Genomic DNA, 18,842 nt, shown 5'->3' with positions numbered 1-18,842 from the left:
AAGAACACAAATTCAAACCCAACATGGCAGTTGAGAATTTGATTTCATTTTTTTTTAAATCTGGAAATAAAAACTGGTAGCAGTAAAAATAACCATGAAGTTGATGGAATGTCATAAAAACCCAACTGGTTCATTAATGTCCTTTAGAGAAGGAAATCTGATCAGGCCTACACGTGGCTCCAGTCCCACATCAACGTGGTTGATTCTTAACTGCCCTCTGGCCTAGCAATCCATTACCAACAATTCAATAAGGCGGCCTACTATCACCATCTCAGAGCAACCAGGGATGGGCAATAAATGCCGGCATTGCCAGCGACACCTATATCTTTTCTATTTATGCCCTGGCCAAGCCACATTCCCAAAATATAAAAATGAAACAGATATTGTTGCAGTTAACCTTCCTCACTACCCCAGTGAAAGACTCAATTAAGACTAATTTTAATAAATAAAGTGCATTTTCAGGTAATCTTATTGTATTACACAAATAGTTTGTAGAAAATGGAAATATACAAACCTAAATGCTGTAAAGCTGCAAGAATGTAAGAGAAATGTTTGTACTTAAGAATGTAATCTAGAGCTACAGCTGTTCTGTTGCATAATTTCTGCTCCTCAGTGCTGTTTTGATTTGCCTGTTGAATGCGGCGTCTGATAGCAGTTACTTGAAGATTGTTGGTTTTCTTGCGCAAGCAATATCCTTTCCACAAAGCCTACAAAATTAGAAATTCATTTTGATATTTTCTTTGACAAGATCAAACTAAAGTGCATTTATAAAGCACAATGTTTCAAGTGTACCACGAGAAATCAGCATTACAGCCTCCCTGCAATTGATTTTAATCAATTTATATGACCATTTAAATAAAGTTTAATTGGGTACAGTACACATTATTTTGCAAACTCCAAAAATAAACAGAAAACTAAATTATATAAATGCACATTTTCTTTCTCACTTATGATGCTCATATGCAACAAATACTTCAAATGACATCAATAAACAACCACAATTAAAGTTAAAGTTAGAGTACCTGTATTTTGATAATTCCACAATAAAATCTTTTTTTCCGGGTTTGAAAAATAAACCTTCGAACAGCTTTTTGAATGACAACAGCAGCTCTGTGACGTTGCATGAGCCAGACTTTCACAGTTCGCTGTGCTACAACGATCTTCTGACGTTGATCGAGATATCTGCGGCGCTGAAGACAAGTCCTGAACCATCTCTATAATGAAAGATTTGCAATAAATCAACAGATAAGCACCTTAAAAAAAAATTAAATTTCTAATGAGCAGGGCAAGCAATGTGACTTTTAATCCTCACTCACTCAGTAATGGATAATGCAATTGGTATCAGTTTGACAAAGAAATTGTGAGTTAAATAGTTCAAGTAGGCTGGGTGGACAAGTAGTAGTTCAAGGTAATGCTGTGACAGGGGTGGACCGAATTACTATTTACAAATCAGTAAACTTTCTGCAGAAGCATTCCTATCTCAACAATAGCAACAAGTTTGAGATTGGCTCATTTGATAGCAGTGTCACTAACTCAGAAGGCCGTGGGCTCAAGTCCCACTCTAAGTGGTACTCTTCAATGTCTTGGCCAACACTTCTTCCTCAAGCATCACGACCAAAAACAGATTTTCTGGTTATCCGTTCATTTCCTGTTTTGGAACCTTGCTGTGTACTGTGGGCTGCCACATTCACTTCATAGCAGTGGCTATACTTAAAAAGAAATCAATCAGATGTGAAGTGCTTTGGACATTTGGAGGATGTGCTAAGATGCCATATGAATGAAAGTTCCATTCAAAATTGTTACAATCATAGAAGAACATTTAACGGGGTGAAATGACTTGTAAAGACTCAAGTCGTAATAAACCACAGTGGGGGGGGATAATTCCTCCAGTCAGCATGTGCAGAGATATTGTAAACAAATTCTTTCAGGATAAATCTACAATATTGTTACACGTAGTAACTAGATGAATTTTCCCCCCAGCATATCTAAACTTACTAATGCTGTTTTAAAATTTTGATCATCTGGATTGAAGTTCACCTCTTTAATTTTTTACCTGGATACAGATGACAGAATTAATCGTGCCTTTTGCAAGTTTAAGAGCCACGTAACCTCTGTATGTTCTTTGAATCTTAATGGCACAAAGGTGGTAATAGACGGCAGCAGTAAAACGAAGCTTTTTTTCTGCCAATTTTTGCTCCGCATGCTGTGAATGAAAAGGAAAAATAAATAAACCAGGATTTAATATGGCAACATCATTGCACTGTAAAATCGGCATTTCAGTTATTGGGGATAATTCAGTTCTCTAAATTTGAATACAACATGATAGACAAGCTACAGCTTTGACACAGACTATCACACATGCTCCTGATGCAACAAAATATCTTCAAGTTTTTAAAAGAACATTTTTCCTGAAACTTATATTAATATCACTTCTTTGTTCTTCCTACATTTTAACTTGTTACACAGGCAAATTAAATACACTAAGCTCTACTTATCCACAAGGACCTTGTGGTTTAAGAGTCGAGGGCATTTGTGACTTTCACAGGCACTCTCCACTCCCAGCAGCCCTACCTTGTTGGCCTGAATGCAGACAATTGCAGCTGCATCCTTGCTGTTGGGTTCAAAACACTTGTACTCATTCCTTTAGTCAGTGCTGTGGGAAAGTAGTGAAATATTGCCCTTCATTCAGCTAACACCAGTTCCGAGTTTGAGCTCAAGAATCACCTTTCATTTAGATTCTTCTTCTCTCCCCCATCTAGCAATTCTGCGCGATCGGCCTTTAACAAGATCTTAATAATCCTTAACTGAAATTAGGAGCAAAATTTGCTCAAAAAGATGGCAGCAAGACTCATAATTCCTCGACAAACTAAGTCTGTTACCGATTTCTCCAAGTCTTGCTCCCTATTTATGCACATCTAATTTTTCCTATTAATTTCAGTGAGCAGAGAAAAACGTGGATCCAAGTCATAATTTTATTCATGATGCTCCTTGTAGAAGTATAACAATATTTATTTTCAGTAGAGAACCAAACAATTGGGAGGTTTGCAGAGACCTAATTCTGTTTATGGTGAGCTTTGAAAAATTAGTATTTATTCAAAACTTTCACTCGTGATTAAAATCATACCTTCTTACGAACTAGCCACCCACGACATACAGCTTGCAAGAGAATTACAGCCTTTCTGGTTTTTTTGTATTTCATGTTTTCAGTTTTTGCAAGCTGCCATGCTCTGTAAAGTCCCTGTATAACCAATGCAGCCGATCTTTGCTGAAGGAACTTCTTTCTTTGATTATAACCTCTGTACATCAACTGAATTTGAGAGGCAGCTTCATGTTTCTGTAATTCCAACAATGGACAATAAATCTGGTGGTATATTAGTTTTGCAAGATGTTATTTGCTCCAGCTACTTAACTTTGACACTCAATTTCAAACATTATCTGAAAAACACTTTGATATAGAACAGTTTCACAAGTAATTTATCAGTATTTTGAATAGGATCAATGGATCATGCTTTGTAAACCTACTGAAATTCTTTGAAGAAGGAATTAAATTATTGGATGGGGGTAATCCAGTCGTGTGTGGAGGATGGTGTTAAACAAAAAGTGTTCAATCTGGGAAGAAGTAACCAGTTGTGTTTCAGAGATCTGTTCTGGTACCCCAGTTGTTCACAATATTAAAAGGCAACAGGGTAGCTACAGGATCATTAAATTTGCTGATGACATGAAGCTATGTGCAGAGGTAATGAGTAGAAAGGAAAGTTAATTCAAGAGACTTTAACCAATTATGCTGACTGACATATATTTTAACATGCATAAACACAGAGGAATGCATGGGAGAGACCAAAATTGAGGGCGGGGGGTGTGGAATGAAAGGTTTGAAATGAAAATAGATAGTGCTGAAAAAACACAGTAGAAACATAAAAAAATAGGAGCAGGAGTAGGCCATTTGGCCCTTCGAGACTGCTCCGCCATTCAATATGATCATGGCTGATTCTTTATCTCAGTACCATATTCCCGCTCTCTCCCCATACCCCATGATGCCTTTTGTGTCTAGAAATCTATCTAGCTCCTTCTTAAATATATTCAGTGACTTGGCCTCCACAGCCTTCTGTGGTAGAGAATTCCACAGGTTCACCACCCACTGAATGAAGAAATTTCTCCTCATCTCAGTCCTAAATGTCCTACCCCATATCCTGAGACAGTGACCCCTCGTTCTGGACCCCCCAGCCAGGAGAAACATCCTCCCTGCATCCAGTCTGTCTAGCCCTGTCAGAATTTTATACATTTCAATGAGAGCCCCTCTCATTCTTCTAAACTCGAGTGAATACAGGCTGAGTTGACCCAATCTCTCCTCATAAGACAGTCCTGCCATCCCAGGAATCAGTCTGGTGAACCTTCGCTGCACTCCCTTTATGGCAAGGATGTGGAGATGCCGGTGATGGACTGGGGTTGACAATTGTAAACAATTTTACAACACCAAGTTATAGTCCAGCAATTTTATTTTAAATTCACAAGCTTTCGGAGGCTTCCTCCTTCCTCAGGTGAACGAAATGAAAACGATTTCATTTCGAGGATTTCATTTCGTTCACCTGAGGAAGGAGGAAGCCTCCGAAAGCTTGTGAATTTAAAATAAAATTGCTGGACTATAACTTGGTGTTGTAAAATTGTTTACAATTTATGGCAAGTGTATCCTTTCTTAGATAAGGAGACCAAAACTGCATGCAATACACCAGGTGTGGTCTCACCAAGGCCCTGTATAACTCAAATCCTCTTGCAATGAATGCCAACATACCATTTGCCTTCCTAACTGCTTGCTGCACCTGCATGTTTGCTTTCAGTGACTGGTGTGCAAGGACACCCAGGTCCCTTTGTACATCAACATTCCCCAATCTATCACCATTCAAATAATACTCTGCCTTTCTGTTTTTACAACCAAAGTGGATAACCTCACATTTATCCACGTTATACTGCATCTGCCATGTTCTTGCCCACTCACCCAACTTATCTAAATCATACTGGAGCCTCTTTGCATCCTCCTCACAGCTCACATTCCACCCCAGCTTTGTGTCGTCTGCAAACTTGGAAATGTCACATTCCGTTCCCTCATCCAAATTACTGATATATATTGTGAATAGCTGGGGCCCAAGCACTGATCCCTGCGGTACCCCACTAGTCACTCCTGCCACCCCGAAAAAGACCCATATATTTCTATTCTCTGTTTCCTGTCTGTTAACCAATTTTCAATCCGTGCCAGTATGTTACCACCAATCCCATGTGCTTTAATTTTGCAAACTAACCTCTTATGTGGGACTTCATCAAAGGCCGTCAGAAAATCCAAATAAACAACATCTACTGGTTCTCCCTTATCTATTCTACCAGTTACATCCTCAAAAAACTCCAGTAGGTTTGTCAAACACGATTTCCCTTTCATAAATCCATGTTGACTTTGTCTAATCCTGTTGATATTTTCTAAGTGTCAAATTATGACATCCTTTACATAGACTCTAGCATTTTCCCTGCTACTGATGTTCGGCTAACCGGTCTGTAGTTTCCTGTTTTCTCTCTCCCTCCTTTTTTAAATAGTGGGGTTACATTTGCCACCCTCCAATCTGCAGGAACTGTTCCATAATCTATAGAATTTTGGAAGATGACAACTAATGCACCCACTATTTCCATGGCTACCTCTTTTAGTACTCTGGGATGCAGATTATCAGGCCCTAGTCCCATTAATTTCTCCAGCACTATTTTTTTTTTACTAATACTAATTTCCTTTAATTCCTCCTTCTCACTAGTCCCTTGGTTCCCTAGCATTTCTGAGAAGTTATTTGTGTCCTCTTTCATGAAGACAGAACCAAGGTATTTGTTTAATTGCTCTGCCATTTCCTTGTTCCCCATTATAAATGCTCCTGTTTCTGACTGTAAGGGACCTCCATTTGTCTTCACTAATCTTTTTCTTTTTACATGGGAATGTATGACCTACTGGTCTACCTAAGAGAAACTACAGGCCAATACTCTGGCACAGGTACCCCTCGCCCCCACCCCACCAGGAATATGTTCTAACAAAGGATCTCCGCTCAAAATGTCACCCTGCCTCTCCTCCCCACACTCAAAAAGACCAAACCCAATCAACAGCACCCCTGCCGGAAGAAAATGGGGGATATAGTAATAGTCTGAAGTTACTAAAGTCAGCATTCAAACCATAGGGCTGCAGACAAAAACATAGATATTGTTCCCAGTTTTGATCTTTGTTGACCAGTGTTTGTGTATCTTTCCATTCAGATGAAGGGTTACATTCAAAACATTAACCTGTCTTTTCCTTTTACCGACGCTGACTGACTCACTGTTTTTGTTTCAGAAACTGAGTCACAACTGTTCAAACTCACTTTACCTAAACCCGCAGCTGGCAGAAAAGAAAGGAGACTTTAATCCCATCAGTTTAGTCTGGATTTGAACATGGCATGTTAACACTAAACACCAGAATGCATGGCTGAGCAGCAATCAAATTAAATCAAAAGGACAAAGAAAATGTAAGCGATCAATTCCTTTCTCTTCTCCCTGCCAGTAATTTCTTTAAATTTAAAATCATTCTTGCAAATGGGGTACCTTGATCATTTGTTTTCTGGTTTTAAGTCCTTTCCAAATGGCCTGGATTTTGATTGCTGCCATTGTTTTTCTTAAGTTTTCATGCTGCAATCGCCTTGTCGCAATACTCATTCTCCATCTTTGCTGAATAACAATTGTGGCAGCCCGAATCTTTAAGAACCTACAGTCATGAAATATATAAAAAAAATAAATTAATTAATTTAACCAAAATAATTTCAAAAATGGGCACATTTAAAACAGGACCCATAACTGTACTTACAGCAATGCAAGGATTTTTTTTCCCTTTTGTACTCATCAATGTGGCAAGGGAGCACTTTCCATTTCAGGGACTGTGAGTCAGCAAACACCATCTACTCTGGCCCAAATTCTGAAGAGCATCCCCTACTGCATGAGTGTAGCATTTGTTTCATTTCCAATACTCGCTATGATATATACTCAGAGTGAAATTGCTAATTGGTATGGTGTTTGTGCACAGTTTTGTGCTGTATACCTAAACCACTAGGACCTGGATTGAAACTACCTAAACTCATTTTACATCGGACCCTTACAGTCAGAGAGATGAGATTTTCATCTCAAGGACTGTTAAATTGGTTTGAAGGATATTACTAATTTTTAAAAAAACACATTCACTGGCCATTTGTTATCAGAAACATAAGAAATAGGAGCAGGAGTAGGCCATACGGCCCCTCGAGCCTGCTCCGCCATTCAATAGATCGTGGCTGATCTTCTACCTCAAATCCACTTTCCCAGCCGATCCCCATATCCTTTGATTCCCTAAGTGTCCAAAAATCTATCGATCTCAGTCTTAAATATACTCAACGACTGAGCATCCACAGCCCTCTGGGGTTATCAATAGTAATGTTTTAAATTAATTTTCTTTACAGCACTGGCGCAGTTTCTGCACTTTCCCCTCTCCCTCGTGCCTCAACACAAATTAGTCTGGCATTTTTGTTGCAAAATTGCAACTATTTTTCTTTCTTGCTACTTAGGAGTGAACAAACTGCATTTAGACAATTTGAATTGTGCTTTGGGAAACATGGCAAATATTGCAATCAGTTTGATCTGAAACTCACATTTTAAGAGAAAAAGTGTAAAGAATAACCTCACACAACTTCCTTTACTTAAAGTTACCTGAATCTTTCCTGTTTTGCTCTCAATTGCCCTTGGATGAATATAACTGAATTAAGTATGGACTTGTACTGCCGACGTACAACTTGAGCCTTAAACCAGGCCTGGATTTTTTGTGCAGCTCTCATTTTTTTAACTAGTTGTCTTGCTTGGTGCCTACGGAATGTAGTCTGAAACAAAATTAAAATACAGAATAAGGTTTACGGAGAATGAGTGTCAAGGTGGAGTCAAGAAGAACAGAAAACAATTTAAATTAAAATGATGCATTTCAACTACAAAAGTAGCATATTGAGGTCACAATATTCCTGCACTTAAGATTTTTAGACTAGTGGATATGGAAAAAATTGTTTGGACCCAAAACGAGTCTGCCCATGCTTAAAAACCTTTTCCACATGGTGGGAGAACCTTCACCACATGGACTGCAGCGGTTCAAGAAGGTGGCTCACCACCACCTTCTCAAAGGCAATTAGGGATGGGAAATAAATGCTGGCCTTGCCAGTGACGCCCACATCCCATGAACGAATAAAAAAAAGTTAGTGAAAATGTGAGGGAAGACAAAAAAAAGTAATAAAACAAAATTAAATGCTCAAATAAATATCAATGTTGAAAACACAAGCAACACAATTGCAGAGCTGGAAGCATGCTTGCTAAGGAAGATAAACTGAAATTGAAGTAACAGAGCTAGTTAAACCAAGATATCTACAATTTAAATGCATACTATAGTTTACAGGAGGTGCGAGACACAACAAAGCAAGAAATGGTGCTGCATAAGGGAAGATTTTGTATCAACAGCAAGAAATTATGTAAGTGTTTGACCAATAGAATAGAGCTCGTATTCAAGTTCAGGATAAAAAAGGAAAGGCAGCAATAGAGGAAGGAACGTTTTGTAATAAAGGAGATCGGAAAGACCAGAATGGTGATTATGGTGATCTCAATAATCCAGGTAATAATTGATGCAAAAACAATTCAAAATCTAAAGAAGGGCAGCATTTATTAAAGGCACTGTAAGACGACTGCCTTAAAGATTGTTAAAGAGTCAGTAAGGTCCAAGGCTATTCTGCATTTAGTCTTGACCAGTGAGCCTATGGTCGATAAGGCTGAAGATGAGAAGAATAGTAAGGTATGTAAATAGGCAGCATCAAAAAATAAATTGCTGGATTTTAAAAAAAAATCAGACAGTGAGGAAGTGTAAAATAAGTTAAGATTACCACACTCTAAGTGTATGGTAAATCTACAGATAAATAAATATTCAAGAAACATTTGGAAAGACTTACAATTGAAATTTACCCAACTAAAGTCAAAACACTGACTGGGTAAAAAGGCAGCAACACGATTAAGTAGGGAAAGAACTGCGCAAGGGACAAGTTACATGCATTTGAAACATAAAAAATCTGATAGAGATAATGGGAAAAATTATAAAGTAAACAAACAAACAATTAGAGAAGCAAAGAGAAAACAAATAACAAATGCAGAAAACATTACAAGTGTCATTCAAGGATTGTTCAACTATACATACAGTGGACAAAGAGCAAAATAAAGTACAGATCTACTGTTAATCTAGCTATTCATTTTGCATCAATGTCATGCAACAAAATCTGGTGCAATTACTGAGTGAAATTGAAAACTGACAGTACATCGCATTTTGGTGTGATGAGACTGGCAGCCAGTGCAAAGCTGAACAAATCTTTTGGATGGCCTTGGAACATTTCACCAATGGTGGTAGATTGATTTAGCCGTTGAGTACAACTCTGCACATGCAAGAATAAACGTACAAAGCTCTGTCTACTCGACCAGCAAGTGACACCAAGTCAGCAGTATAACTCTATGTTGCCAGGTCTCACTGCTTTAAGCAGGTATCAACTTCATATCAGTATATAATAGCACCAATAAAGAGGATATCGGGGATTAAAATTGGAGGATAAGAAAACAGTTTGCAAACCAGTGTTAAAGTTATTAAATTACTTTGCAGAGTCTTTAAAAGGGAAGAGAAAAGCAATTTGCCAAAGTCAGAGATCAAACGTTCAAAGTCATCAGAAGAGCAGCCCGGCAGTATGTTGACAGAAACAAATGGACATTATAATGGCTAAGTACTTTTAAAGCAAAAGCACCTGGTCCAGAAAATATATACTTCCACAGGCTTCAAAACAAAATAGAATAGCAAATCCTATGAACATTTTTCTTTTTAAAAACGATTACTTTCTGGAACTTTCCAGTCATAAGTAAAAGTATTATTTTAAAAAAGGGTCACAAGACATGCCTCAAAAACATGACATCAATTGTAGGGGAAACTGCTGAACTCTTAGAAGGGTCTAGTAGGGGAATATCTGGATCATCACAGCTTCTTAAAGGACAATCATAGGAACAGGAGTAGGCTATTTAGCTCCTCGAGCCTGTTCGCCATTCAATGAGATCATGGCTGATCTGTGACCTAACTCCATGTACCCGCCTTAGCCCCATATCCCTTAATACCTTTGGTTAACAAAAATCTATCAATCTCAGATTTAAAATTAACAATTGAGCTAGCATCAACTGCCATTTGCAGAAGAGAGTTCCAAACTTCTACCACCCCTTGCGTGTAGAAGTGTTTCCTAACTTCACTCCTGAAAGTCTTGGCTCTAATTTTTAGGCTATGTGCTCTGGTCCTAGACTCCCTGAGCAGCAAAAATAGTTTCTATCGACCTGATCAGTTCCCCTTAATATCTTGAAACTTCGATCAAATCATCTTCGAAATTCCAGGGAATACAACCCTAGTTTGTGTAACCTTGCCTCGCAATTTAACCCTTGGAGTCCAGGTATCATTCTAGTAAAACTACGCTGCACTCCCTCCAAGGCCAATATATCCTTCCTAAGGTGCAGTGCCCAGAACTGAACACAGTGCTCCAGGTGAATCAGCATGGATTCAGGGAGGAAGATTACCTTGTTACAGTTTTCCAAAGAAATACCTGTATTATGACAGCAGCATGCTTCATCTGAAAGTATTTTTGTTGTTCAACCTTTCTTTGACAATAAGCTCTGTAATGTTGCTGTATCACACAAGTAGCTTTCTTGTAGACAAGGAATCTTTGCCTCTGTTTCTTTCTACGATAACAAGCCTGCAAGGATTTTTAAAAAAATTGAAGTAAACTACTGTAATTAAAGACAGAATGAAAACAGACCACACATATTGGTAATATTTGAATACATTCCATGGCAATTTGTACTTTGTCCTACTGTCTCCAACCCCTGGTCTGATCCCTTCTTAATCAACCCCCGACATTCGCTACCTGAATATATAGCCAGTGGTCTGGGTGCCTTTCCTTGCCGAATCACTCCTCCATTTGGCAACATAAAACATCCCACTTGAGAGGCGGACAGAGAGAGCAAGAGTGAGTGAGAAAGAGAGGAAGATAAACGTGAGAAAAAGAGGAGAGAGCGAGAGGAGAGAAAAACAGAGGGAAATGGGAAAGAACCCGAAAAGAGATGAACGAGAAGCAGTAGAGACAGGCAAGAGAGAACCTGTATCCTCTGATTACCGTGAATACCACAGGAGAATCAATCTATATGGCTTGCCATGTACTTTATTAAAGACACTGTCTATGAAAAAGTCAGGAGCTTTTTATTTCTGTTTACAAATTTAACTTTGAATTGTATTCAAACTGTAATGCTGCGATAGGACACATTATAGCCAATTTAAATTTACCATCTGAAATATTACCTGAATTTTTGTGGTGCTCTGTTGAAGCTTTTTATAACTTCTTTGGGCAATAAATCCTCGTATTCTGGCTTGAAGGGTGATGATTGTCTGTTGGAATGTCAAGTAAGCTGATCTCTGTTGCTTCATTAGGAGGTAAGATCTATAACGTCCTTGCAATACAACAGCTGCTGCTTTGTATGTTCTGTATAGTTTTCTAGCTTCATAAGCACGATAGCAAGACTGCATTACAATTGCTGCAGATTTTATTCTGAGGAAAGCCCTCCTATACAGAATCATACGGAGTACTGACTGAATTTTAACAGCAGCATGTTTCTGCTTAACCCACTGTCGAACAACCATGCCTTTGTAGGCAGCCTGAATTGTGATTGCTGCATGCCTCATGGATTGATATTTCACAAGCTGTGAACGACCCATTTTGCAGGCTCTGTACCAAATTTGAATTGAAACGGCTGCAAGCCACATAGCTCTGTACCGTACCCTCGCTCGATAGCCACGGAATGCAGCTTGGAGTCTTACTGCAGCTGACTTCTGATTCAAGAATAACTTCCTGGTAATGCACATCTGCAAGAATGACTTAATCCTACGGGCTGCCTTAATTTTTTTAACCAAATCTCGAACTTTTTTCCCACGGTAAAAAGCCTGAAAACTAATTGTTGCTTTCTTCACATCATTGTACTGTTTCACATGGGCATCTCTGATTTTGCAAGCTTGGTATCTTCGCTGTACCTGAGTTGCTGCCCACCTGAGTCTCCTGTAGCATTGGCACTGCTTGTGCATTCGATAATAAGTCTGTATCAGTGTTGCAGACTTGTGCATGCTTCTCAAATGCTTTCGAACACACATTCCTCGGTAGGCAGCCTGAATAAGCAGAACACTGTTGCGAATCCTCATATAATTGTCACGATCAGTTTTCCTTTTAAGGTGAGCTCGATAGTGGCTTTGTATTATCGTAGCTGCCAGTCTCATTGCCCGATAAGGAAGGCAAACCTTGTGCATCCTAAAAGCAGCTTGTATCACTGCAGCTGCCTTGTGCTTGCAGTGGAGCTCACGTCTTACTTTCATGCCCCTGTAAGCAGCTTGTATAGATAAAGTTGCATTACGGACAGAACAATATTGCTGTTGATGAATCCTGCTAAGCACGAGTGCACGGTATCGTTGTTGGATTATAGTAGCAGCAGCTCTAAGAGACAGGTATTTTTTCCGATCATTATAGGCCCTAAATCTTCTCTGGATGATTACTGCAGCTTGACCAATTCTCTGAATTTCTTGCCTTGTTTTCATACCACGGAAAACAGCCTGAATACGAACTGTTGCTTTCTTCACATCATTGTACTGTTTCACATGGGCATCTCTGATTTTGCAAGCTCGGTATCTTCGCTGTACCTGAGTTGCTGCCCACCTGAGTCTCCTGTAGCATTGGCACTGCTTGTGCATTCGATAATAAGTCTGTATCAGTGTTGCAGACTTGTGCATGCTTCTCACATGCTTTCGAACACTCATTCCTCGGTAGGCAGCCTGTATAAGCAGAGCACTGTTGCGAATCCTCATATAATTGTCACGATCAGTTTTCCTTTTAAGGTGAGCTCGAAAATGCCTTTGTATTATCGTAGCTGCCAGTCTCATTGCCCGATAGGGAAGGCAAACCTTGTGCATCCTAAATGCAGCTTGTATCACTACAGCTGCCTTATGCTTGCGGTGAATTTCTCGTCTTACCTTCATGCCCCTGTAAGCAGCTTGTATAGATAAAGTTGCATTACGGACAGAACAATATTGCTGTTGATGAATCCTGCTAAGCACGAGTGCACGGTATCGCTGTTGGATTATAGTAGCAGCAGCTCGAAGAGACAGGTATTTCTTACGATCATTATAGGCTCTAAATCTTCTCTGGATGATTATGGCAGCTTGACCAATTCTCTGAATTTCTAGCCTTGTTTTCATACCACGGAAAACAGCCTGAATACGAACTGTTGCTTTCTTCACATCATTATACTGTTTCACATGGGCATCTCTGATTTTGCAAGCTCGGTATCTTCGCTGAACGACTGCTGCTGCCCAACAGAGTCTCCTGTAGCATTGGCACTGCTTGTGCATTCGATAATAAGTCTGTATCAGTGTTGCAGACTTGTGCATGCTTCTCATATGCTTTCGAACACTCATTCCTCGGTAGGCAGCCTGTATAAGCAGAGCACTGTTGCGAATCCTCATATAATTGTCACGATCAGTTTTCCTTTTAAGGTGAGCTCGAAAATGCCTTTGTATTATCGTAGCTGCCAGTCTCATTGCCCGATAGGGAAGGCAAACCTTGTGCATCCTAAATGCAGCTTGTATCACTACAGCTGCCTTATGCTTGCGGTGAATTTCTCGTCTTACCTTCATGCCCCTGTAAGCAGCTTGTATAGATAAAGTTGCATTACGGACAGAACAATATTGCTGTTGATGAATCCTGCTAAGCACGAGTGCACGGTATCGCTGTTGGATTATAGTAGCAGCAGCTCGAAGAGACAGGTATTTCTTACGATCATTATAGGCTCTAAATCTTCTCTGGATGATTATGGCAGCTTGACCAATTCTCTGAATTTCTAGCCTTGTTTTCATACCACGGAAAACAGCCTGAATACGAACTGTTGCTTTCTTCACATCATTATACTGTTTCACATGGGCATCTCTGATTTTGCAAGCTCGGTATCTTCGCTGAACGACTGCTGCTGCCCAACAGAGTCTCCTGTAGCATTGGCACTGCTTGTGCATTCGATAATAAGTCTGTATCAGTGTTGCAGACTTGTGCATGCTTCTCATATGCTTTCGAACACTCATTCCTCGGTAGGCAGCCTGAATAAGCAGAACACTGTTGCGAATCTTCATATAATTGTCACGATCAGTTTTCCTTTTAAGGTGAGCTCGATAGTGGCTTTGTATTATCATAGCCGCCAGTCTCATTGCCCGATAAGGAAGGCAAACCTTGTGCATCCTAAACGCAGCTTGTATCACTGCAGCTGCCTTGTGCTTGCAGTGGAGCTCTCGTCTTACTTTCAAGCCCCGATAAGCAGCTTGTATAATTAAAGTTGCATTACGGACAGAACAATATTGCTGTTGATGAATCCTGCTAAGCACGAGTGCACGGTATCGTTGTTGGATTATAGTAGCAGCAGCTCTAAGAGACAGGTATTTCTTTCGATCATTATAGGCCCTAAATCTTCTCTGGATGATTATGGCAGCTTGACCAATTCTCTGAATTTCTTGCCTTGTTTTCATACCACGGAAAACAGCCTGAATACGAACTGTTGCTTTCTTCACATCATTATACTGTTTCACATGGGCATCTCTGATTTTGCAAGCTCGGTATCTTCGCTGTACCTGAGTTGCTGCCCACCTGAGTCTCCTGTAGCATTGGCACTGCTTGTGCATTCGATAATAAGTCTGTATCAGTGTTGCAGACTTGTGCATGCTTCTCACATGCTTTCGAACACCCATTCCTCGGTAGGCAGCCTGAATAAGCAGAACACTGTTGCGAATCTTCATATAATTGTCACGATCAATTCTCCTTTTAAGGTGAGCGCGATAATGGTTTTGTATTATCATAGCTGCCAGTCTCATTGCCCGGTACGGAAGGCATACTTTGCGCATCCTAAATGCGGCTTGTATCACTGCAGCTGCCTTGTGCTTGCAGCGAATGTCTCGCCTTACTTTCATGCCTCTGTAAGCCGCTTGTATAGATAAAGTTGCGTTATGGACAGATAGATAAATTTCTCGCTGCTTTCTGGTCAACACCAATGCTCTGTATTGCCTTTGCAGTAGAATTGAAGCAGCTTTAAGAGAGGTGTAACGCTTCTTGGCTGAGTAAGATTTAACCATTGCTTGGATAACTGTAGCAGCTTTGTGAATTTCTTTCAACTTTTTTCGGGTTTTCATGGCACGAAATGCAGCTTGCAACACTATGGCAGCAGTCCTCATTTTTTGATAGTTTTGTTCTTGACATTTTCTTTGCACATGAGCCCTGAATCTATTCTGTATTATTAACGTTGCTAGTCTCCTTGTCTTAAATTTTGCATGCATTTTGTGCATTCTGAAATAAGACTGTATCGCAATACAAGCTTGCCGTTTTCTTCTAAATTCTTTCCTTGCAATCATACCTTTATAAGCTGCCTGAAGTGTCGTTGCTGATTGGCACATTGTCAGATATGCTTGATGTTGTTTTCTCCCCATCAACTTTGCTTTATAACGGCATTGAACAGTTACCACAACATTCTTTAACACTCTAAACTGGTGCTGCGCTCTAAACCTTCGGAAAGCAGTTTGCACAATCACTGCAGCCTTATGTTGCATTTTAAATTTTTCCCTTGCAGAAAATCCACGGCATACTGCTTGAAGAATAATTGCTGCTGCCCTAATTTTAAGGTACTTAAGTCGCTGCTGCTGCCCAACTTTGCAATTCCTGTACCATCTCTGAATTGCAATAGCAACGTTTTGCATTGCCAAGTATTTGACCCTTGAAGCATGCCCCCTGAAAGCTGCCTGGATTTTGATGGCTGCTTTATGTTGAAGCTGGATCATTTTGCGCACGCTGTAACTTTTGTAGACTGCCTGCAAACATATTACTGCTTCTTTGATTCTTAGGAAGTTCTGCCTTTGATAAATTCCTTTATTGTATGCACGGAATCCTCTTTGAATTATGACTGCGGCATAACGGATCCTAAGATACTGACTCCTTAGTCTATGCATTCTGAACGTGGACTGAATTTTAACAGCAGCTTGCCTCCACAAATGTAACTGTTTTTGAATTAAGTACAGTCTAACAGCAGACTGAAGACGTATACAAGCTTCCCTTTTCTTCAGATATTCTTTTCGCTTTTCCAAACAAAGTTTGTTCGCCCGGTAACGCCTCTGGACATAAGTTGTGGTCTTTTGAAGGGATCTGTAATACTTCTGTACTTGGATCATTTTCACAGAGGCCTGAATTTTGATGGTAGCATTTTTAATTTGTATGAATCTCTTTCGTGCAACAGATGCACGAAACGTAGACTGGATCTTCACAACTGACCGTAACATACAAAATTGCCTTCTTGCTTGTAACCCTCTGTATGCAGACTGCAAAACAACAGCTGCAGACCTTAATGCCTTGTACTCAGACTGAGCTTTCTTTTGAGCTGAAATGGCTCTGAAACGGGCTTGTAATGTACAAGCTGCAATTTTCATTGAATGGTATCTTTGCTGGGTTTGCCATCTTCTCACATGGGCCTGCAGTGCAACGATACATTGTTTATAATGCAAAAACTTGAATCTTTCTTTTCTCATTTGCCAATACGACTGAATGATACACGCAGCTTTCACTTTTCTGGCAAGCTGCCGAGCCAGCATACCTCGAAAGTAAGCCTGTATAGTTATTGCTGCCTTGAGCATTAATAGATGCTTCTCACGTTGAGCTTTTCCTTCTCTGTAAGCTCTATAATATTTTTGGATGATCAGCATTGCAGTTTTCATAGTGCGAAAAGCACGTTGAGCCATGTAGCATCGATACCATGACTGGATTTGAATGCAACTTTCTTTTTGATGTAAATATTTTTGTTTTTCTATATACATTCGGTACCAAGACTGTATTGTAATTGCAGCTTGATTTTCTCTAATCTCCTTTTGTGCTCGCCATCTCCGAAAAGCTACTTGCATCTTTACAGCTGCCTGTCGAAGTGCTAGGTAATGCTGCATCTGTTTCCTCCCCTGTTGCTTAGCTCTGAAACGCCGTTGTAAAGTAATGGCAGCCTGGCGATATTTTAGGAACCTAATTTGAGCCAACTGCATTCTTACTAAAGTCTGCATGGTGACGACCACTTTCCGAATAGCAATGAACCTCTTTCGCTGCAGGTACATTCTAAAAGTGGATTGGATTACTATAGCTGACTTAGTTTGGCAATAGAGCTTCCTCACTTTTAAACCACGATAAGCAGCTTGAATTACTACTGCAGCCCATTTGAGTCTCTGATAAGAAACATATTCATGCTTTCCTGTCACATAAGCCTTTATGTACTTCTGTAGCGTAATAGCAGCATTTCTCCTCTTGCTCATTTCAGTTCTTACTAGATATCCTTTAGCATATGCTTGAATCAAGGATATGGACCGCTGAAAACTTTTGTATTGGTATCGACAGAGGAAACCCCTTATGTATTTTTGTACTACTATTGCAGCCTTGGTCTGCTTTTCTAGTTTGCAAGCTTTCCACCATCTAAATGCAGACTGTATCATAACAGCTGATAGTTTCAATTTCAAATAATCCCTTCGCTCAGCTAAAGCTAGCCGATGTGCTCTGAAATGCCTCTGAAGAGTAACAGTGGCCCATACAGTATGTCTGTAAGAGGTGACTGCGATTTTCATCCTGATGTGACTTTGTATGAGAATGCAATAGTGGCGTGCTCTCTGAAACTGTCTTCTACCAGCATATCCTCTCCAATAAGCCTGTTACACAAATAAAGAGAAAAAAACATTACAATACTCAGAAGAATATCTTGCATCAAAACAAAAAGAGAACGATACCATTTTTTAAAAATTAAAACAGCACTCAAAAAACAATCTCCATAGTCAAAGTGAATCTGTGTCACAATCCCACTCAGTGAATAGATTACTGCTAGGGTTCCATGGTTGGGCCTTCAAAACAGTTTTCAGAAAACTACGACCATGGACAAATCTCTAAATACTTGCCTCTAAAGTTTGTTTTAAATTACCTCCCAAGTGACTACTTGACATTCAAATTCAGCAGGTCAGAAAGCCCAACTTTACCTTGACCAGTATGTACTTATTAGAATCAAAATCAGATAGTCAATTCAATCTCATGAAGGACCCTTGCCTTGAAATTAGAGATGGCAACGTGTCAAGACCTATCCTTTCGCAAGATATTGAGAGTAGATTGAAACCCATTGTGCAACTTTTGAAGTTACTGAAGAACCTGGCCAACTTCTTGTGGCCTGGAGATCTACATATGGAAAACCCCAAAATGGCAAATACCGAACTGGAAATGGAGCAGTACTCTGTCCCTATTCAGTTTCATGCAGGACAAGATTTGGGAATCAAGACTTTAATCATGCCAACATGGGTGTCAGATTTTCAGTGCATTGCTGGAAAGAACAATGGTTCAAATCTCAACAAGCTTACATCATGCTTCTAGATAGAAAGCTCTGTCTTTGAATGTGATCCCTGAATTATAGCCACACTGCTAAAAACTTGAACCAGTTTATATACCAGATTCTGTTTAGCCAACTCTACACTTTGCAGAGGAGCACCAGAGCCAGTGAAGAAAACAGGGCATGATCTGATTACAGGCATGCAATTGTAACCTATGGTAACAAATTCAGAGCCATTGCCAGCTCCTGGACAATTTCCATGTTCTGAAAGAAAGGAGAACAATTTAGACTGTTGATCAAGAAAGCTTAATCAC

At 39.7% G+C, this 18,842-nt stretch overlaps 1 protein-coding gene across 1 annotated transcript in view; it reads right to left on the bottom strand.

The window, feature by feature from the left end:
* aspm (assembly factor for spindle microtubules) overlaps positions 1 to 18,842 on the bottom strand; it is a 68,129-nt gene that overhangs the window by 11,369 nt on the left and 37,918 nt on the right. Inside the window, exons 18-25 of the mRNA XM_067990640.1 lie at positions 11,423 to 17,866; positions 10,671 to 10,820; positions 7,732 to 7,898; positions 6,601 to 6,760; positions 3,125 to 3,334; positions 2,054 to 2,203; positions 1,023 to 1,214; positions 515 to 707 (exon numbers count right to left, since the gene is read on the bottom strand). Coding sequence (XP_067846741.1) covers positions 515 to 707; positions 1,023 to 1,214; positions 2,054 to 2,203; positions 3,125 to 3,334; positions 6,601 to 6,760; positions 7,732 to 7,898; positions 10,671 to 10,820; positions 11,423 to 17,866 — 7,666 coding nt within the window. The remainder of the gene's footprint in view (positions 1 to 514; positions 708 to 1,022; positions 1,215 to 2,053; positions 2,204 to 3,124; positions 3,335 to 6,600; positions 6,761 to 7,731; positions 7,899 to 10,670; positions 10,821 to 11,422; positions 17,867 to 18,842) is intronic.

The sequence above is a fragment of the Heptranchias perlo genome, chromosome 9 (genome assembly GCF_035084215.1).
Source record: "Heptranchias perlo isolate sHepPer1 chromosome 9, sHepPer1.hap1, whole genome shotgun sequence".
Taxonomy (NCBI): Eukaryota; Metazoa; Chordata; class Chondrichthyes; order Hexanchiformes; family Hexanchidae; genus Heptranchias; species Heptranchias perlo.
This window is presented reverse-complemented; position numbering and strand designations above follow the sequence as displayed.